Source organism: Limulus polyphemus, unplaced genomic scaffold (assembly GCF_000517525.1).
Source record: "Limulus polyphemus unplaced genomic scaffold, Limulus_polyphemus-2.1.2 Scaffold2053, whole genome shotgun sequence".
NCBI lineage: Eukaryota > Metazoa > Arthropoda > Merostomata > Xiphosura > Limulidae > Limulus > Limulus polyphemus.
The window spans coordinates 8,183-31,351 of record NW_013667663.1 but is presented as its reverse complement, the minus strand read 5'-3'; the positions used below and the strand labels follow the sequence as shown (position 1 = coordinate 31,351).

The following is a 23,169-nucleotide window of genomic DNA, read 5'->3' as shown; positions in this document are numbered from 1 at the left end:
GATTGATCCTGGAGGACCACCCCAAAGCCACCCATCTACAGGAATTCAAGGCCAAAGTGGTGTGTTGCAGTGCCCCAGACACCACTCAACCACCAGGATCCTCTCCTCCCCTTCACAACAAACACATGAGTGGATTTTCAGATCCCAGAGTAAGTAAACTGAAAATACAGAACCTTCCCTGGAAGGTCCCCTCACCACATACAGGAATCCACCCCAAGGAGGGGAGGAATGGAATCTGTCTAAGAAGCTGATGGACAAATGGGAGAATTTCCCATTCCATCTCTTTGCAGCCAAATCTGATACAGTGAGATTAAATGCTTTGAGGTATTACCTATTCTGTAGAAAGAAAGGTGATATTGAAAGATACCAACTGCCTCCATGCAGAGACTACTGAAAAAATGGGCCAATTTCCAGTGTGTACTATGGAGGACACTTATTCCTAATGGGAGAGGCTGGAAGTGGGAAAATCAGGATGAAAATGTACAACTGGCAGTAGATTAGATGGAAGGATAGCAAACACTTCAAGATGAGCTGGACCTACTGGCCTTTGACTATCTCGGGAGCTGCAAACATCCAAGATGTGTCTGCTTGGCAAATGGCTTCAGATGCATATGCACATACTTTCTGACTGTGACAATCAGACAACAGTAGGAGAAATCATTGACAGTTCCTTTGGAGAAGAACCAGATGATGATGATTAAGTTTTCCAAGACATTGCATCACATATTGCTACTCATTTAAGCATTTTTTCTGTTCTCCCTTTTAATGTATTTGCAGGAACAAAGTTTAATCTGTAAAGAAATGTCAATAAACTGCTTGTTCTTCTTCTAACTGTCCCTTCTTTATCAATTTTTATAATTTTATTTCTGAGCAAAAATACAAGTCCATCAAGGGTGCTGATTAACATTTTTTCTGCCAGTTACTTGAACAAATTTCTTAGAAATGAAAAATTGACAGATTACATACAAATTCCCAGAAACACTAAATCCTTGCCTTGCACAAAAATGTATAAAAGATGAGATGATAGTGGAAATGGGCATTAAAATAAACTGTCAACTAACATTTGAGTAAAAGCAATTGCTTGCAAATTATTTATTAAAACAAAGTATACTAAAGAAGCTGCCAATGGCAAACCAGTGAAGATAACTAAATGCTGTTTGTTGCACCAGTAAATGCAGGTGCTTGAGTAGCTTAGCTCTTTATTTAATACCCTGACTTAAACAATAAAGATTTTATAGGATATTGATATAAAAACCCTGCAGCACAATTGCAAAAATCTAACTACTGGTGAATACAGAGCGTGTGATTTATAGTGATGACACTGAGAAGGCAGAGGTATGCATTACTATCACCTATTTTCCATCTCTAGGATCCCGACTTTGCCAAAAATCATAATGAGCCTTTATCTCCCCTAGTGGTACCAACCCCCATCACACTTAGTTCATGGACTAGCAAAGGCTCTTTTATATTCCACCGAGATACATACTGGCACTTCTCTTGAAAAAATAAGAGTTAGAGGAGATCTGATAAAGGTGTTTAAGATTATTAAGAGAAATGATTGTGTTGACACATCATTTTTTACATACTTAATGATGAGAATGGTAAGACTAAGCAACATAATGTTTGGCAGGGTAAGAAACATTTTCAGCTAAAATCGCTTTATTTTTTTTAACAGGGGTTGGCCTTTGGGATGGTTGCCTTCAGATGTAGTGGATACAGAAGAGGTGTTGATAAAATAGTTTTTATTTGTGCAAGCCTGTCTTGTGGGAGTTACTTTTAGGATGTTTAGCTCTCTCAATAATAACTTGGTCGATTTGACTGACCACATGACCTCTTTGTACTCATATAAAGTTTTTATAGGTTTGATACTACTAAATTTTAATATAGTACGTATATCTTCACAAAACTTGGCAGTCTTTCAGTAAACATTACAAGTCTTTCACATACTAAAAGTCATATTCTTAGTACTGTATTTTAAATAAACTAAAAAAAAAGATTTGTCTGTGAATATAACGAGTATTTGTTTTGAATATTCCATGTACAAAATGATTTTCATGTTAAGATTAAAAATAGTTTTCATCTCAAAAACCTGCTAAATACATTTCAAATGTTTGTTTTCAGTAAAACTTTATATTTTATTTGTTATTTTATCTACCCTAACTCTATATAAGGTTGGTCAAATTGACCAACCTTGTAATTACAAGAAAAAAATTGAAATTACCCTGTTTTGTTTCTAGAATAACATCAAGTTGTAACATGAAACTATGTTCTTTTATCCTAAATAGCTTTAAACTCGTAATAGTAGACATCTATTTATAATTAAATCTTGTGGTGTTACTGCTCTTTGAACTGTATCTAACTACTATTCGTGGCATTATAAGTTGTAAGTCACTTATGGAATGTGCAGCTCATGTTACTGTTACGTCTCCGTTTGTTAATTGATTTTCCGTAACTTCGTTCCGACGAAATTTAAGCGACACAAGTCCTTTACTTAATAAAACTGGTTTATTCTTTCCGAATATAACTTTACCGATACGCTCAACTTCAACAATCATGCTAAATAAACGCTATAACAACGAACGTGCTCAATAATACTTCTGACTGCAGATCAATTACTCACTGTCTACACACACATTCCCTTAATCTCGCGTCACGTTGTCCCCTCTTATATATACCAAACTACCCTATATCTAGCAAATACTAGAGCATTCGCCAAGATACGGGATAGTTCTAGAAACGTGGCATCACTGTAGTCATGTGATCTCGATGGCGCAACATTACGTTATCAAATTACCCACGAGCTGCTCCTGTGCATGCCTCATGAAACATTATTATATTATTAGTTATTTTATCCTAATCTAATTTTAACTAACCTAAAATTTTACATTTTAGGAACTTTTATAATAATAATGAATAAACATCTAAAAACAAGAATGAAAGCACTTACTCTAGTATTCTATTTTTGCTGTCGAATGTTGATGACACTTAACCCTACTTTTTTTTTTATGCTAATGGTTGTAATGCACTAAATTTTTTATCCAATGATATAATGCACCAAAAAACATAGATTAGTAACATGCAAAAAACAGACAATTTCCTCTAACTATAAATTTTTTTCTGGCTATCTAACTATGCAACAAGAGTTATTACAAATTCATCCAAGCTAGTCGTGATATTTCCTGTGGGAATGAAGCTTTTACTAACAGAGAAATTGACAATTTTCTGTTCAGAAAACAACGTAATATAATAAGTCATTTCATAGATGAAAACCTTGACTTTCTATTGGTTATAGATAATATAGAATTAAACCAAGAGAGCTATTAACAAATCCTGAAAGAGAGGATGCGACACATGGGTGTGGCAAGAGGGATCTTATTTTATATTTGGTGGCTCTGTAACCAAACCAAATTGAAGTCTATAAAAATTATGGTTTATTTGAGCAATGACGATTTTATAGTGAGTAATATACGTTTAGTTTTGTACTTATTGGAGTGGTGGTGAATAAAATAGAGAAGAGGATGTGCCTAGAGAAAATGTGTCACACTAGGGGAAATTCAGGATTTTTTTTAAATATTGCCTTATAAAATTAAGAACTTAAAACTTATTTACTATTAAAATGTGGATTGTTAGCTAAGATTTTATGCTATACTAATTAGTATAACATAAATAAAAAGTAGTTTAATAAAATTTCGAATGTAAGTCATGTGCAGTAAATGATGTTCAGGCAGATAAGAGTTAAATCATCTGAAGCTTCAGTACAGATGTTTCCACAAAAAGTGATTGGTAGAAACGTTAACTGAAAGAAAATGAGTGACATTCACAGAGGACTCTCCATTGAAAAGTTCATATACCTTATGTAACTGAGAAAAGCTGCAAATGGTGTAACGCCTATACCACCCGATACACATATGCTGACTCGGTAGTGAAGAACCCCTTGAGAAGGACTGCAGAAAGGTCCATCAACATAAAGTCTGTAGAAATGTTTAAAACATTGTTTCGAGTAAGATCTACTTAAAAATAAAAAAATCATTCGCATTATACCAAAAACTAAAAATTACATGCATAAAGCACAGTGATGGAAAATTATTTACATAGTATGATAAATAATGCAAATGAGCTTTGAAGTGTAAAGAAAATTTATTATTGAGAAATATTTTTAAAAAAATCAAACACACCACAAAACTGACAGACAATTCTTCAATAGACAAACTATATTTGAACTTACAGACAACATTTGTTCCTCCATAATATAAAACTTAAAGATTTAGTAGCAAAGCTTGATACAAAAACAAACAAGTGTTTATCACAGATGCCTATATGCCTTCTTTTTTTTCAAATGTATTAAGCAAGATAATTAAAGAGCAACATTAAAATCAGTGCTTGAAATGGGCTAGTAAGAAGTACAGGCACTTCTATAATCTAAAGAGTTACTTAATGGCACTTCTCATCATAGCCAGAAATATGTATCTAACTGCATACCAATACTTTTTCTTTCCTCTCTTTTATTCCACTTTTCTTATACCAACTCTTCTTTTTGCCATTTCAAGCACTACATGGCATCAAGATTTTGCAAATGGACTGTTTTATAACTTTTGAGAGAACAGATCAAATTCAATTTTAGGCAAGTTTCAGATATTTAAAAATAAAAGTTAATTTCTTTTAAGAATCAAAGCAGGAAAATAGGTAATATGAGCATACCATGCATGATTGGTTGACTAGCAGTGATGTTCTACCTCCCAATAGATGAATGCTCAGATTATCTGTGAATATAAAAGGTTTGACTAGAAATTTTAAATAAATGACTAATAAATATTATCTACATGGAAAAGTCTTAGTTTATTTTACATATTTTTGAGAGAAACAATTAATGTAGTAAAATATATATTTTTACGTAATAACCACACTGCTTTCGAAAGTAAATATTAAAACACTTGAGATCATTAATTGAGAACTGTGCAAACAATTTAGATTCAATGTAGCAGCAGCAGTAACTCATTGATTTGTTGGCAGAAGGTGCCAATGTACTTATGGCACTAGATGGCCAATTGGGTCAAAGCAGTCACACAATATCACAAATACTGTAATGTAGGTCCGAGTAAACAATCACCATGCAGGTTTCCTTACAACAGTAGGGAGAGAGCCTGTGTTGAAATATAGCTAATGTTAAGTCATAATCACCAGTAGTGATTGTCAGAAAGAAGTTACACCTAGGTTCTCCACTGATTATTTAGTGAGGGAACATGTGTTAATGCCTTTCCTTTACCATGAAAGATGAATGTTTGGATGCATTGGAATGGATCCATTAATTCAGTACATTAGACATTGCATCCAGTTATTTGCAAGTCGAACTGGATGATGATAATAGACCTAAGACTGCTTTTAGAATGAGAGATGGTTTGTACGAGTTTCATGTCATTTGTCCTGTCTAATAAGCCCACCACTTTCATGAGACTTATGAGCTTACACTCAAGCAACTGCAAGGAGAGAAGTATCTGATCTGCACTGACAACTTCTCAGTGTTTGGTGACATGCTTGAGTCTGTAGCTAAGAACTTGAAAATAGTTGTCCAGTAGATAAAATGCAGACCTGAAATTGGAACCCAGAGAATTTCCCTATGCGTGGAAGTGGAATATCTTGGTCATATCGTGGATTGAGAAGGAATCTCAATGTTAAAATAGCAGTTGTGTGAGACTAATCTCAATGAGAAGTCCACAGTTTCTGAAATGTTCTATGATCTTTAAAAATCTAAAATGGATAATAACATTCTGGATAACAGCATTGCAGGTGTATAATTTAATCATACATTATCACCCAGGCCCATAACACAGAAATGCAAATAGACTGTCTCAGCAGTTGGTGAGAACTTGTCTATATGCAGAATGCCCAGATTCTAAATATTGTGCTATAACAACAAGCCATATAGTAGGAGATTCTTCTAGTGGATAGATACCACAATTGCTGTTTTGAGAGCTCCAAATCTAGTGTGTGTGCTCCTTACTGCAAAGCAAAGTGAAGTTCTTGTGTACCCAGATTAAGGAATACAGCATAAATGCACTTTGACATCCAATTACAAATGCAGGAAAGTGTGTTTTATAATTGTTTTCAACCATCAAGTAGTGGTTCTCAGCCTGTGTTACAACTAGTATTCCCCAGATTTTTGTGGCACAAGATTCTTTAGACTTTGCATAACATAAAGACTGGAGGGCATCAAAGTATTTCACACACTTATGTTAATTTTCAATGGTGGTATTGGTTCTGGCTACATTTAAGTGAAAACATTCAGTGTTGGTGTGAACATTGTAGAATATATGCTATCAAGAGGAAATGCCAACTTAAACAGGGTAAACTGTAACAAAGAATAGCCCTGGATATCACTGTCCATTTTCAGAGACAGAAAGAGTTCAACTCCATATACTCATGTTCATCAACTGCTGCCAGTGGAGCAATGGATACCCTAGTGTGGAGTACTTGAAGAGATCCACTCGGAACAAGAAGGCTAACTTTAACAACCAACTGTTCTCTAAGTTGTGCAAAGTGTGGAGTTTTATGTACATGTAGAACTTACCTTATTATCTCCAGTCTGATGTTTTAGTGGAAAGAATGATCCAGATTGTTGAAAATAGGCTGCTAAGTTTGTTAACTCAGATCAAACTAACAGAGATGAAAATTTACCTTATGCCCTAAAGGCATACCATGCAATTGGAGAGATCAATAGGTTGTTTGTGGAATATAGTAATACTTGTTTGAGAAGCCTTACTCCTTGAGGATGTGATGTATGATCCTCCACCTACAGCAGATGCCATAGTGTCAACATAACTATATAGAGTGGCTAAGGTTTGCATTGGTAGATGTGTAAGAGCTTGTACATTGACAGCTACGAAAGGCTGCCACATGAAAAACGTGGTGCTACAATAGAAAAGTGAAGGAGTAGATGTACCAAAGTGGAGACTGGATTTGTCTTTGGTATGTACCATTAGCACAAAAGCCTCTTGGCTTTGAATGGACTGGCCACCAGCTAGTAATACAATGTGTTGGTCCATTAATGTACGAGTTACAGCAGCCAAGTCAGACAAGGAAGTGTTGGTTGGACCATGAGACAGGGGTCATCGTCAGAGATAAATCTTAAGCGAGATTGCTGGAACTGAACCTGAATCAAGAGCTAAAACAGTCATTCAGTAGAGCAACCAAATACTTGAGGGAAGTAGCATACCTTGCTCTATGAGCAACAAAGTACTGTTATCCAACAGAATGTATGAACTATATGTTGTGACTAATACTTGATCATCCAGAGCTAGGACAATCATTAGGTTGAGCACTTGATGATTGAAAGTGGCTAGCAATCCTTGCTTTCTAAACCATCAAATGATGTTTACCATACAATGTATACACTACGCTACAGGGTGTTGTGACTCTTGCTTTCCAAGATATCTTGTAGGTTTGTATGGTACAATGTAAGCTCTGTATTGTATGACTACCATGTGATCATCAGAAGATAGGATTGTTAATTGATTACAAGATTAACAGGACCAAAAGTGCTTCATGACCAATACTTTTTGAGCTATGTAGCAGAGTTTCACTTTAAGAGATATGCATAGGATATCAAATGATAGCTGCTCGCTTAACTAGGTTTAGGACGGCTGGTGCTATTAGATATAATACCTAGTTCCTCAACAGTTTGCATAACTGAAAATGATAGGAGTTCAAAAACAGTGGAGAGCTTTGCAACCCCTTCTTTCTGAGGTATTGAGGGATTTTTTGAGGTGAAACAGCTGAGACATTCAGCGAGAATCATTCACCTGGTCTAGAAAAGTAACAAGAGTTCCATAGAGAATGTAACTTACACCATTTCAGAGTATGTGAAACCAATATATCATAGCAGAACAGCTTAGAGCTGAGTGAGTGATTTTGATAATTTTCTTTAGTTATTAATTTTTTCATCTAACCTTACAAGCTTCTAATTTCTACATTTTAGTTAGTTTTGTTGAAAATATATTATAACAAAAAAATATACTTAAAAAACAAGAAATTTAACACTTTCCTTAGCTTATAGGCCTGTCTGTATTTTGTACTCAGAGATGTACTTCAATAAAACTTTTTTTCTTTTTTAACACTATTTTGGCTGTCCACAAAATAATTCACAAAGCTTTCAAATATGCATCTCAAAACACAAAAGTATATCATGCACTAGAAAGGAATATTCTAAAACTACTATAATTTATCCAATATGCAAAATAAACTATAAATAGATTCAAAAAATTCCATTACTGTTCACAGAGCATTGATTTCCTTCAACACACAGTAATATTTTCTTGGAAACTGCCATCTCTAACTGGCAAAATATAAGCAAAGAAATGTAAGAGTGGTACATAGAATTTTATTCTTTCTATTGGTTATAAACATGTATATGTAATACATACCACAGGAGTTAGAAAATACATTAAATCTTTCTAAAAGATCGGAGGACCCTGGCTTTTAGGTGGAAAAACTTCATATCTCAGCAAATTGAGAAGATAAGAGGTTCTTATTTTATTTTCTTGCCTGTTAACATCTATAGTTTGTGTTCCTTTTAATTGGCTGAACAGTATGAAGACAATAAAATGGATAAAAAAAATGGAGAAATCAGAGCACCAAACACTTCATGTGACACAAGAGTAGTGAAGATTGAGAAATATTATAAATATTTCCTTCTGAAATTAAGAAATTAATACTTGGATAATATAAAAACTGGAATTATACACAATGTTTTGATGCCAAGTTCACTGACATGCATTAAATTTTGAATATAATTCTACAAAAAGGTTTTGACATGTACATTTTATCCCACTCTCATGCATAAGGCTAATAGATTGTAAGGAGGAAAAATAAACAAGATATTTAACGAAGTAATTGAAGAGTCTTGAAGAAAAAGACAAAGATACATGTTAAACTTAAATTTCTTTCTTTCTGTAATCCATGTTAAACTACAAGGGTTATCTGCTATAGCTGTCACTCATTTTTAATTCATAGACTAGAATGAAGGCAGCTAGTCCACAGCATCCATTGGCATCTCTTTGGGTACTCAAATAGGTGGATTTGATCATTATGCTTATAGCACATACATTACCACAAAGTGTTTTTTAACCACTAGGCCACAACTGGCCTATTAAAGTAGAAGAGATCTCCATAAGTGTACAACAACAAAAAAAGATAACAAGATCCAAGAGAAAATAAAGTATATCATTACAAAATGTTTGAAAAGAAATGAATAAATACAAGAAAAAAGGAAAACTGAGAGAACAAGCACTATTTGCACTCTGTCCACCACAGTAAATCAAACCTCAGATTTTAACATTGTAAGTCCATAAACTAACTGCTGACTCATTTGGTGGCTTTTTGTGGATATACTGACAGGGCTATAAGAAAAGTGAGGAAGGAAAGGATGGGAGTAAAGAAGAATATGATGAAGATTTGGAGGGGGAGGTAAAAGAATTGGATAAAGAAATTAAGAGGCTTAAGAAAAACTAGAACACTGACAAAGATCAGGGAATTTATCAACCAGCCACAGCAGGAACGAAATAAAACAGTTCAACATAATAAACTGTGTGAGAGACAATATGGCATGTCCCAACAAATGAATGAGGGAAGGGATACATTTGATATATAAAGCAGAAAACAAAGATGCTAAAAACTCTGGAGGATTTAAATTACAAAATATAGTGTATAAAGATTTAATATGGATAATAGTCCAGGAAACACTTGGATAGAAATATGAAAATTACAGATAACCAACCTGGTTTTAATAAAGCATATTTGACAAGATATCTTCACACAATGTGGTAATAAAAGTTACATAGTGAAATAAGTAAGCTGTATGCCTTCTTTATAAAGTTTGAGTTTGTCAAAGTGAGCAGAAAAAAAATGTTCTGGAAGATGTAACATAATGAAGTTAGAGGAAGAATGTTGAGGATGATACAAGAGATCTATAGAGAAACAAAAATATGGTGCAAACAGGAAGATCTACCAAAAGATTTTGGACACAAGGAGGAGTGAAACAATAATGCCCATTGAGTCCAATTTCCTTAACAATTTAAAATTCTGGAAGAGGAAAGAGTTGGTTAACAAAACTTATAAGCATTCTTATTGGGATAATTAAGATTTACTGCTCTTAACTTATACAGTGATAGTGGTAAATGAAAAGGAAGGACTAAAAAAGATTAAGTCATTGGAAGGATACATAGATACTAACTAACTAACAAGGATCTTGAGTAAGTTAAAGTTCATGGTATTGCAAAATGAAGTATGGTGGAAAAAAGCAAACATTGGAAGTGGAAGAATCAAGAAATGTTGGTTGTAAATAAATAAGTACAAATATGGAGGTATTGGGTTCACTGGTAGAAATACAAAAAGACAAAAAAATAAATCAGCAATGTGCAAAAGTCCAGAGGGAGCTTAATGTAATGTGAAGTATAGAAAAGATAACTGGAATGAAATATATTGAGAAGAACATTCAACTTTTATATATGCTGGGTGATTCAGTTACAATGCATAGGTCAGAAACATGTGAATGGGAATAAGAAGAGAAGGCTGAGAATGTGGAGGGAATATACATAATATACTGAATTGTTATGAATACATTACAAAATATATGGCAACATGGAAATAACTGGGATGAAAAGAATTTGGGCATGCAGTTTGTAAATAAAGATGAAATAACAAAGGAGATCAAAGATATGATTGATGGAGATAGTAAGAGGAATGGGAAAACAAAGAGAAGGCAAAATAGGGAATTAAGGAATATTGGAAGGAGTTGGAAACACAGAAGTTGATAAACTGATTAGAAGGAAAGTATATCTTTGAGAGATGAAAAGATGGTTGAATAAACAATGAAAATAAAGGTAGAATAAAGAATCCAGAGATTTCAACAATCACCCTATTGTATGTATTATGAAAAGACAAAAGAAGAGATTTTTAAAGTGCAATATTTGAGAGAGAAGAAAGATTTATTAAAACATGGACAAGGCTACGAGTAACATTCACAGAAGGCAAAAAAAAATAAAAAATGGAGGAACCATGAGGAATGAAAAAAAGAAAAAATATGTATTAAAAAACTGAATTTGAATGGATTAAGATTAAAAGAAGGGAAGAAGAACAAGAATGAATTTAGAGTATGTAAGGAAAGATAAACAAAAAATATGCAAGTATATTAAAGAATTTCAAAAGCATTAATATTTGAATATATATTTCAGTACCTAAGTTGGTATATGATTGAAATTATGACTGGTATTTATAAAGAAATTAGTACTCTTCTGTAGGATAACCAAAGCTTAAAAAATTAGTGCTTTCTTATGGGAACTGTCTTGACTGTATAAGCCATAACTTTCATTTTTCTCAGTATAACTAAACACAAATTTTACAACTACACTAACTACTGAAAAGAAAATGAAGGGCAAAAACTATGATTACTTTAATTTTGCAACTGGTAAGATGCTTAATTTAACACTAACTATGTCAACAGCAAGGTGTATACTTTTGTGTGAGAAATAATGGTGACGTAACATATACTTATCAATTCTGTGAATAAATTGCAAGTAAATCATTGGAAAAAGAAACATTTACTTACGTGACCAATCTCCTCGTGTCCGCAGATGAAGTGTAAACTTTGACTGACCTGATGTTGACTAAATGAAACATTGAAAATTTGCAGACCAAATAAAACCATCTATCCAAAATCAAGTTCATTACACATGATTGATTACACTATTTTGAATCAAATGATGAGAAAGAGTATCTACCTTAGATCACTAATAGGGTTATATGCACTTATAATAAGACTATTCGAAAGCACTCAAGTTTTTGGTCTCATTTTAAGTTTATTACGCTTTATATGTGATCTTTTGTGCTAACTTTTTTATAAAGAGGGATATATGTATGTACATCATGTAGTAAGTTACAAACCAAAAAGCTATATTTATGTAGTTTCCACAACTGATTAAATTGATATATTATGCAGTTCTATACCCATTACTTTTCTCATTAAACAAAAAAAACAACAAAAACATATTAACTACATAGCGCCTACATACTAACTTTCTGTTCTTTCCAAATAATTATTATAGTTCGAGCTTTTCAGTGAAGATCAGTTAAAAATAGTTTGTGTTTGTTATTTTACATACAGTTTAATAAAAAATTTGAAAATAACCTATGATTTTGTTTAATTGAATGTATGAGTAAACCTATTTCTCAAACTATTTTCAGAGGCTTCTAAGCATCTAACCATATACAACATTACAATAAAGTTCACTTACTGAGGTGATTGTGAAGGGATGCCACTCCCACAAAGATACTTTAGGACAATGCAGAAGAACATACTAAAGAAAGAAAATTCTGCATTTATCATAACACCCGCAACACTTATAATATTCCAGTTTTCAAATAATGAATTACAAATATGTGATTCACCAAATTTCAACCCAAAAAGTATATTAAACTTTGAAAAATGAGTAAATAAATAAAATTATAAGGTCATATGAATCTCCAAAGCAATAGAGGTTATTTTAATAACTCTCATGACAAATGAGATGAATAATGTAGAAATGGATAATATACTTTAATCTGGTTTAAATTTTTTTACTTCTCTTTTTAGCACAAAACTTTACAAATGCTGAATTGACCATGGATATCTAAACTCAAAGTCTAGTATTATTCTCCCTATGGATTATTGCTCAGCTACCAGGAGATTTGAGCGTGAAACTATATGGGATGATTAAGTATAATAATTTAACATATGTAAAGATAAAACAGTATCACAACACAATGTTCTTTGCTTTCTCCAACAGACCATTATCATAAGTGCTTTGTTTCTGGACACAGGCTATTTTTAAAACATAACACACTGTCTTATGCTTCCCAAGCTTACCATTACAATAAAAATGCAAAGCCTACCTTTTTAAATTATCCCTAATTCTGATTACCTATTAATATAGGCTATAAATTACCAAATTAATATAATTGTTATATATACACAACTGTTTCTATTTAAGTTTAATGCAAGTGTTATGATTTAGGTAGTTTATATAATGCAAGTGTTAAATTTAGTTATTTTTAAAAGTGATAGTTTATCGCAGGTTTGTTTACATGACTGTTTGCAAATCATACGTTGTGTAGTTCAAAAGTTATGAATTGGTGATTGTTGTATTATTGGGTCATGTTGTTAGAACCTTCTGAGTTTTTCTCATTGTCTTAATTGAGTATTATTTCATCATAATATCTAGTATTGTGTGAAATGTTCTAGACCTCTGTTGTGGTATAAATAAGCATGGAAAATTTAGTTCGAAAAATAGATTTAGACTTTGTGATTGTGAGTTTAGTAATGAATAGTGTATAGTGGTGATTTTTAAAGTAAAATTATCACAGATTGTATTGTAATAACAGAGTAAAGAAGAAGAATTCGTCAATTGTGTTCCAAAGTAATTGAACCAGCCTGTGTGTATTTTGATGAAAAAAAGAATTATTAAAAGCTCTAGTTACAACTGTGGTAGCCAATAGTTATAGTGGTGATTTTAAAGAGAAATTATCACACACCGAGTTGAAATAACAGAGTAGGAAGAATAATTCGTTTTTTCAAATTGTGTTCTAAAGTAACTGAACCACCCTATGTGGACTTTCATGAAAAAGAGAATTATTTAAAGCTTTGGATACAACTGTAATAACCAACAGTGTAATGAACATTTTTTACGACACCTACTGTAAAGAATCTAGCCCATACAAAAAACTTGACAATAATTCAAGAACAAGAACCAGAATTAGACTCAAGCAATGCTTTTTCCATAATTAAGGGTGAACTTACAAGTAGTATAAAGTGGGATTTAAATACTTGTAGATATACCCATTTATCACTTCTTATCCATCTTTTACCTTTTCCTTCTGCTATATACTTAAAAAATTTGTTTCATTTCATCACAATTCAAGTTGGAAATATTGAATGGAAAACTGATGAGCATAGGTCTGCACCATTCAGAAGTGTGATCCATTCCCTAATCCATATATAGTTACAGTTCTTTGTAAAATACAGATATATTTACTAAACATATCAGAAATGTTGGTCTTTTTTTTTTGCTTGTTTGTTTGGAAAATGTTCGAGATAAGATAATAGGAGTGCAACACATCCTCTTAGTGCAGCTGACTCCCTCTATACTGTAGAGTACTTTCATCACATTGAGATTAGGCAAAAGGATGCACTGGGAGTGGGATGGTTGGGTGAGAAGATTGAATAGAGATAAGTATCTATTTGAAATATATTTTCAGTATAGCAAAATGTTAACTTCTGATACAATACCTTAACTCTTTTCACATAATACCTAGAATACCACACCTAGATGAGGATTCTTCAGAAGGTACCCAAAGAGAACTCATGGATATGATAACTTACTGTATAGGGTCACACCAAAGGGAGACCATACCCAATCTGTACCAGGTTTACTCTTCACCCATTGTAAAGATTTGTGTCACTAAATCAGGCTGAAAGATGCAGATCCAATCTCTAAATGAATACACCAGATTATGTAGAGTGGCTAGGGCACTTCAGACTGTATTTGGTGGGTCAACTCCAGTCCAAAACCAGGCAGCATCTGGTATTTTTCTTTTGGTTGGGAATAGGAGGAGGGTCCCAAACATCTTCACCTCAAGCCAGAAGGTAAAATCAATTTCAATTCCAATAACCAAGGCTGGGCACATGTAAGTAAGAGCCAGTACACAACCAACATCAGGACTCCTGGGAACCCAGCATTTGGGCAATTGCAGGAAGGGGGTAGACCTACACAGCCACATGGTGTGGATTTTTTGTTGTAGTATACCTGGACAAGCACCACTCCCAACAGAGCAGAATTCAAAGATAGAAAATAACAGATAAAATATAAAGTTTTACTGAAAACAAACATTTTAAATATATTTAGAAAGTTTTAGAGATTACACAAATGAAATTTGAGATTTTTGAGATGAAAAAAAGTATGTTTAATCTTAAAATGAAGAATCACTTTGCACACAGACTATTCGAAACAAATACTCGATAAATTCAAGATCATATCCTTTTTTAGTTTACTAAATATACTTCACTAAAAATTGTGATTTTTTGTAAGTGAAAGACTTATAATATTTATTGACAGACTGCCAAATTTCGTGAAGACATACACACTACATTAAAAGTTAGTAGTATCACATCTATAAACACTTAATGATTACAAAGAGGTCATGTGGTCAGTCAAGTTGAACGGGCACGTGTTGAGAGAATTAATGAAAGCATCTCACCAAAATATATGTAAAAAGGTACAATTCACAATTAAACAGATAGTCAAGTCAATAGTGTACCTTGTGAGTAGAGGTTTAAAGTAGTAAAGATCTCTGTATAGAAATTTTTTTATCTTTTTTAACAAACAGGAGGATAACGATGTGGAATGACAGTTGTTTCTTCAAAGTATTGGAATAAAAACTATTTTAATATGTAATATATTAATATTTTCCTCTTTAACGTTGAAGAATTTGGAATAAGAAACTACTTGACGGGGAATGAAATTAATAGGTTTTGAGTAATAATTCTTTCTAGAATGTGTCATTAAGCTACTCTAATTAAGAGAGATTGGTAGCAATAAGTTTTACATTAACTTTGAAAAAGAGGGAGTAATAAATGTTTAAAATGGGAAAAAAGTTGAAGTAATAAATGACAGTTTAACAGAAAGGAAAGGTAATGGTTGGATGTATTAGATTTTTTTTTAACTGTTTGGCTGTTATTTTAAAGAATAACGCTTTTCAACTTAAAAGGAATAGTGTAATAGTTAACAATTTAACTAAGAAATCCCCTGGCCTCACCTGGCCAGGATGAAAGTAGAATTTCTTTTTCACCAGAGTCAACTCCAACACTGATGCTGGATGGCAGTTGGCTGCTACTAGAGCTGCTGTCGACCTACGTCTTAGTATTCTGTAGACCAAGTCTAGAACATAAATAACCAGACCAGAAACCATCCATTTCCATGTCTACGGGAAAAAAAAGAATAATAATTTTGGATTTCTACATGGGTTACTTGTACTTTACTAGTTGATTTCCTGTGTAAAATGTTATAAACATCAAATGTACCATTCTGTTGAAAGAAAACACAAACCTTCCATTTGTTGATGCCCAGATAATCAGGTAAAACAATAGCCTATCGATATATATCTACTAACACACAGAGACAAGAACCTGAGCTTCAAATCTAACCATCCACACTCACTAAAATTGCGAAATTTTAATATCTGTTCAACATAGCTAAGGAAGTTTTCATTAACAAATATCTATCCAAAGAACTGAAGTACCTCTGCAATGTCTTTTAAGCCAATGGATACATAAAACACTGCATGTAATGTACAAACATAAGCAAACAAGATCACACGAAAACAGAAGCAGAGTCAAAAGATCATTCCATTTATTTATTGCAACATTTAAAAAAAATATGCAAAAGTTTCAGTTCCATTTCAAAATGTAACCAACAGTGAATAATAATTTGTTTTCAGGCACATTGTGCTGATATATTAAGAACAAAAAAAAAAAATCTGACGTTTTTTGGCACAATGAATGGTAACTGTTAATTGTAACTGTGTTACTGAACTTAATTGACTTTAACTAATAATAAATATCTTACCTTTCATTGTGCCAACAAATGTAACATTTTGTTATTTTTCTTTTTTACTCTTAGCACTGAATAATCTTATAAGAAAACCTAAACAACCTCCAGACTACCTAACATCCATAGACACTATATAAAAAAACTGAGTGTTCCTTTGCATTGTCTTATATAGGAAAATACTTAGGGTAAAGACTCACATAGCATCCAAATGCTGTTTATGAAACTTATGGAAACAACTTGCACCACAGATTGGCATAAAAGCAAAATATGTAACAAAAAAAAAAAAATTAAAGAAGCTCTATGCATCATAATCAAAAATCCCTGTACTCAGAGACTTGACAAAGGGAGAATAGCTGTCTGTGTATTAAATACTTCAACCAATCAGAACCCACCTCCATCAAACCAATCAGAGCAATTATACATGATCTCCCAAAAAGAGAAAAATACAACAAAGTCTTCAACATTACAGACTTGAAGAATATCCACTAAAGTGCATCAAAACATCATCTCCAAACAAGTAAATGTGGCATTCAGGTAGACTTATGTCAAAAAGAAAGTAATAAATATCTGCAATGGAGTAGGTTCAAAATGTTATGCAGAAAATAATTTTGAACTTGGACTGCAAAGAGCTGAACCAAACACAAGTGAATAAACAAACAATTTTCATTCACCATTAAATAAACGTTGGAGTCTCTACCTATACTAGTCTCCTGGTGAAAAGCATGTCTGTGGAGCTGAATGATACCACATTTTCTTCCATAGCTATTTTCTGCATCTACAATCATTCCCAAATCCACCAACTTATACAAGTTACTGTACCACCCCTGAAAATATGCATGACCTCACTGCAGGAGAGCATAACAGGGCCAAGCAAAGATAACACCTATTGCACAATTGTTGTAGTACATAACCTTTGTATATGCAAGAGGATTAGCACAAGTTTCTAGTCTTTTTGACATTCAGTTTGCAAGGTTACCACTAACTACATGTGAAACATCAAATTTTAGAAAAATTCACTTGATTATACCTAAATAAATATATGTTCTTTACTACTTAATAGATGGTGGAAATTAGTAATTTTTCAACTATTATAACTCTCATGGCCTTTCTAGAGAAGAGAGGAGTGCCTGAAAATAGTGAGAGCCATTTATAAATGAGCAACAACAATTGTGAAGAAAGTATATGGAGAAGCATACAAGTATGATGTAAATGTTGGGCTGTACCAAAGGTCTGCCATTAGCCCCTGTTGTTTGTCATTGTCATTGACATCTTGAGTTAAGAGTGATGCACGGGATCCCTCTGGGAGCTATTATTTGCTGACAACTTTGTCCTGAAAGCTTAAAGCAAGTAGGAGTTACAAACACAAGTTAAAGTATGGCAGAAAAGCTTGGAAAGAAGAGGCTTGAAAATGAATGCCACAAAAATGGAAGTCTTGGTGAGAGGATGGAGTAGAAAGTAGAAGGTCATGATCATAGATGTAAATGGGAAGACACTGGAGCAGGTAGAAAACTTTAGGTACTTGAGAAGTACAATCCAAAGTGAAAGAGGAAGTGAGAAAGCTGTGAGATAGAATTAAGATGTGTTGGAAAAAAGTAGCCACAGTTATCTGGGAAAAAAGGCCACTGAAAGCAAAGAGTATAAGACTGTGATTAGACCAGTGCTCCTCTACGGAGCCGAGACCTAGACCATGAAGAAGAAAGAAGAAGACTTTTTGATTAAAACAGAAGTGAGAAGGCTAAGATGGCTATTTGGAGTGTCGCTGAAAGATAAGAGAATGAATAAGGAAATTGTAGGAGTCTGTAGAATCAAGGGAAAGGCAAGAAAAGTGGGAATTACTGAATACCAGGCAATGAACAGAGATGATTGAGATCAACTACCAATTAAAACAAACTGTGCCACCTATAAAACTGAGTAAGACCTTACCACAGGAAAGCATGACACAGAAATAGAGCCAAGCAACTATACACCATACTAAACAATCACTGTTGCATAAAACTTTTGTCTAAGTTCAAATACCCACATGAAGATTTTCTTTGCTATTTATGGAAGAGTAAAATTATCAGTTCTTTCAACTGTGAGAATCATATTAAACATTGTAGCATAAACCCTTTGTCTAAGTTAGAATGCCTACATGAAGACATCTTCTCTACTATTTATGGAAGAGTGAAATTAGCAGTTTTTTCATTTGTGACAACCATATCATCCCTAGTACTAAGAATAAGTTCTTAAGTAACATTTTCTGTTGTAGATTCTTTGACATGATAAGTGAGAAAAAAAAGACTTTAAAAAAAAAACAATTGGACTCATAAAGAAAAGACTTTTCCAGCAAATTGCCCTAAAATCAAAAGTTTCCTTAACTAGCATACCTGTTTTTACAAGCAGCATAACTAAGTTACAGCTACACATCCTTATCTTGAGTTATCTTCGAGCATCTTTGATCTCGATATCTTTTGAGAAAAGCTTTAGAAATAGCATTAGGCTGAACAACACAAATGCCAGGCTCTCCAAACAAATGTTCTGGGTAGGCTACTTCTGGGGAGGACTGGGTGAAATTGTTCACTGTACATCCAGGAGTGTGGAGGTCAGTGTTGCTCTGTTCTTTAAGCAACCCACTACCAAAGCAAAATAAGTAAAAATTACAAAGTTCTAAGATGTATATCAACTATGTCATTAAGATTCTAATCGAGGAGCTAGAAACTTATTCAAACATGTCTATTTTCAAATCATATTTATGTAACTAATTTCTTAAAACAGTTTCATGAAAAAAAAAAATCTCAAAAACTCAATAATCAGCATAAAATAAAAATGGCCAAAAGACCCCAGGCCATTCACTCCCTATATTTGTGGGGTAAACATGCTTCCTCTATATTTTTTTTTTTTATATAGGAGCATATGTTTTGTCTAACCTCCCCTAGTTCATGACTTATTTGGTTTTATATAGGCCTACCTCCTATTACAGTATTTGTAAGGTTTTATATACTCCCTGTGTAGGGTATTTAAGTATTTAAAATACACACATTTATACAACATGATTTTTTGTAAACAAACCTTCAAGACACGTTTCACTTTACTTACTCAATAAGAACAACATGAAAACTATGCAGTATCTTTACTTATCCAATAAGAAATAGAAAAGTTTGTGCAATATATTTACCTATCTAATAAGAACAATGTATAAGCTTGTGTAATGTCTATTCTTTGTGCAAAAGATACATGTTTTTCCCCACGTACTTACACCAAGATATAAACTGTGCTATCACTACCCCCTGGAATCACATTTATTTTTTATTCAAGCAGCATCAAAAATGCCTGACAAAATTTCACAGATACACTGCTAAGATAAAATGCTTTCAACTTTGAAAAGTGTCAAGTAAATATACAAGGATTTTTTTTGAGATGGTACGCACCAGTACGGCATACCGGCACCATTTTTCATATTGCAAAATGGAAAGGTGACAAAACTTGAAAGAAAAATGTAAATGAATGTGTGAATTTTCCTCTTTAAACAAATCCTTTGTTCAAAAGAAGACCAAAAAGAAACTGAATTAGAAGTGTTACAAATGACAAAGTTTAAAGGAATGTGAAAACATACTGTTTGTTTGATCATGTATGTGTGATCGTAGTGCAGTATGAGTTGTCAAGCATCAGGTGGGATTAGCATGCCATTAATAGGAAACATCAATGGTCACCTGGCTTTAACACCTACAAGACACGGCTGCTATCAGTCGATGTACGGTAGTAGCCTCACTTTGATTGACAGATTTCAATTGGGAAGCGGCAGGTTAGAGCCAGCCTGGATGGATGCAATACCGAGTTCAAAGAGACCACTTGGGATTGGGAAACAGGTGACCACAAGCTGAGTTGACAATATATATGCAGGTCTGGACTGTACATTCGTTCAAGTGAAATAAGTCACAAAGTGGACGAAGACAATTGATGTCATTAATCGCACAGCAACTTCTAAGCAAAGATAAAAATATGCGTGCAAGTCTTGGGAATAAGTCATTTTGGTCTGACATGCTCTATCGAGGTGGTGATGCCAATTTGAGCAGGTGTGCTTTTCTGTTTCTATTGCATCTTGAGAAAACACCCCAATGTAAAAATAAAACGAGTTACAAGTTTTTTCACCTTCTGTGAATAAGAAAGCTAGAATAAGTGAGGAAGTGACCCAAGAACAGGAAATAATGGTATCAATGACAGTTTCTGTTCCTGGTCCATCTGGTGTCCATGAGCTATCTGACAACGACTGGCCTAGCTGCTGGATTGCCAATTAAAAAATGATTTTTGTAGAGAGTACAATTGGCTGAATATTAGAAAAAGGAAACTTAGGTGTATACCTTACCATACAACTGGAACTTTTGGAATGGAAATGAAGGCATGTATGAAAGTGTCTAAAGAATGGGCCAACAATGAACTAACTTATTTTGGTGAAACTCGATAGCCACAGCTTCTGTCTTTGTCTTAAAAACTTTTCGATCACAAGGAAACCACGGGACATAGAGCTGTGGTAAAATTGTTGGCTGAAGCTGAGAAAAAGACCATTGAAAATGTGTATTTGAAAGCATTATCTCACAAAAAAAGTGATTACTGCAAATAATTTTTGCACAGCATATAAGGTAACAAAAGAAATCCAATCATTTCATAATTTTGGATCTGAAACAGATTTACAAGAACTAATTGGAACTGACACGGGCCATATCCTTCACTCAACGAATGCATATATTAACATCGTGAATCACATTAGTGATGAAATTAAAAAAAATACTAATTAATACAGTTACTAAATTGAAAAGTAGAATTTCATTGATAATCGATGAGTCAACTTCTTTAAAGAAAAAATCTACCTTAATATTGTACATTCCAATCTATATCCCACATAATGGAAGAGTGACACAACATCAAAACCAGCCATTAAGGCTTTCGAATTTAGTTGGCTAGTTTTAATGTTGTTTCACTCTTCACTGAAATCCCTGCCAATGAAGCTTGCAATATTGCATTTGACCTCTAAACTAATGACCCCAACAAGTTAATCCACATCCCCAGCACACTCTTTGCTTCTCTCCAAGAATTTACAATGACTAAAACCAACTTCATTTTCAACAACGAACATTTCTTTCAAATAGATGGTTTAAGTATGGGCAGTCCTGTTTCGCCCATTCTTACCAATATATTTAAGACACAGATCGAAACACAAGCCATACATTCTGCACTTCATCCACCACTATACTGGTACAGATATGTCAATGACACTTTTGCTGGTTTCACTTCTACAAAACACACACTAGCTTTCTTTGAACACATAAATTCCATATATCCCAACATCAAATTTACCATAGAACACGAAAACAATAAACAGATATCTTTAAGACTTTTCTTAACTTCAACATTATTAGATCAGACACACAGTTTAAAACCAAAATTCACTATAAGAACACACACACTGGCCTCTACATCCCCTGGTATTCCGCACATAACACCACACAAAAAATCGATACACTCAAAAACCTCATAAACACAGCCACAAGACTCTGTTCCATGGAATACATAAATGAAGAAATCAACCACATAAAGCAATCCTTCATTCCAGGGTTTATTTTAACGTGCAGTAGACCCATACTTGTGCAGTACTAAAATTTATAATAAAACTCCAATGTCATATAAAGAAAAGAGAAGCCAATGCATGACCATGATACTGAAAAGCAAAAGTACCTTTATTTACTGTTTATATGACAAGAAGTATATTTTTAATTTTTACATATGCTGATTAGAACTTTGTTTTGAAATTTTTGTCAAATACTAAGATGGTTAAAACTTAAAACACTGTGTTTATATGACAAGAAATATATTTTTAGTTTTACATATGTTGAATAGTACTTTAGTTTGTGTCAAATACTACAATACTACATGAGCTTACATGGTAAAGGATAGTTAAAAGACTTAAAACACTCGTAAATGCAAAACTATGCTGAATTGTATTTTAATTTACATTTTATGTCAAACACTACATGGTAAAAAATGGCTAAAACAGTAAAACTTTCATAAATTCAAGATTTGCAAATAATGCCAAGTTGAATCTTGCATATAATATAAAAACAAATGCTTTTCAGACTCAGAGAATCTCAAACATTGGGTCATGGCACCTGCCTTGATCAAAGATTTGTGCAGTTCTAAAATTTCCTTAAAATACACCCTGCTTCATTCACACCAATAAATTTCCACCAGCTATTGTTGAAAAACTCGCCAACATTCCCCACAACAAAACTCAACTCACAAACAAAATTGATACTAACAAACCCAACAACATTACACTGCAGTTTACCTTTTGTCCCTGAAACCAGCTTAAGAATTATCCACACTTGTACAAAACTAGCCATTAAACGCAATATTCCTTCCAACGTCAAATTCACTCAAAAACCCAGCACTAAATTAAAATTGTTACTAAACAAACATTATTTAGAACAAAAATAACATGCAATAACTGCCCAGAATTCTACATTGGAGAAACAGGAAGAAAAATTGGAAACCAGATTCATAT

The 23,169-nt window shown here is 33.3% G+C and overlaps 1 protein-coding gene across 3 annotated transcripts in view; it reads right to left on the bottom strand.

Annotated features, from left to right (window-relative positions):
* Positions 1 to 3,785: 3,785 nt before the first annotated feature.
* The window catches only part of LOC111087359 (NADPH oxidase 1-like), a 21,937-nt gene continuing 2,553 nt past the window's right edge, over positions 3,786 to 23,169 (bottom strand). The window contains exons 2-7 of one of the 3 annotated variants that reach the window (XM_022393731.1): positions 19,001 to 19,246; positions 15,841 to 16,005; positions 12,285 to 12,347; positions 11,600 to 11,657; positions 4,699 to 4,760; positions 3,786 to 3,971 (exon numbers count right to left, since the gene is read on the bottom strand). In XM_022393731.1, coding sequence (XP_022249439.1) covers positions 3,960 to 3,971; positions 4,699 to 4,760; positions 11,600 to 11,657; positions 12,285 to 12,347; positions 15,841 to 15,993 — 348 coding nt within the window. In that variant the 5' untranslated portion in view covers positions 15,994 to 16,005; positions 19,001 to 19,246 and the 3' untranslated portion in view covers positions 3,786 to 3,959. Of the gene's footprint in view, positions 3,972 to 4,181; positions 4,761 to 11,599; positions 11,658 to 12,284; positions 12,348 to 15,840; positions 16,006 to 19,000; positions 19,247 to 23,169 lie in introns of those variants that run through there. The other 2 variants (XM_022393729.1, XM_022393730.1) reach the window with 2 other exon arrangements.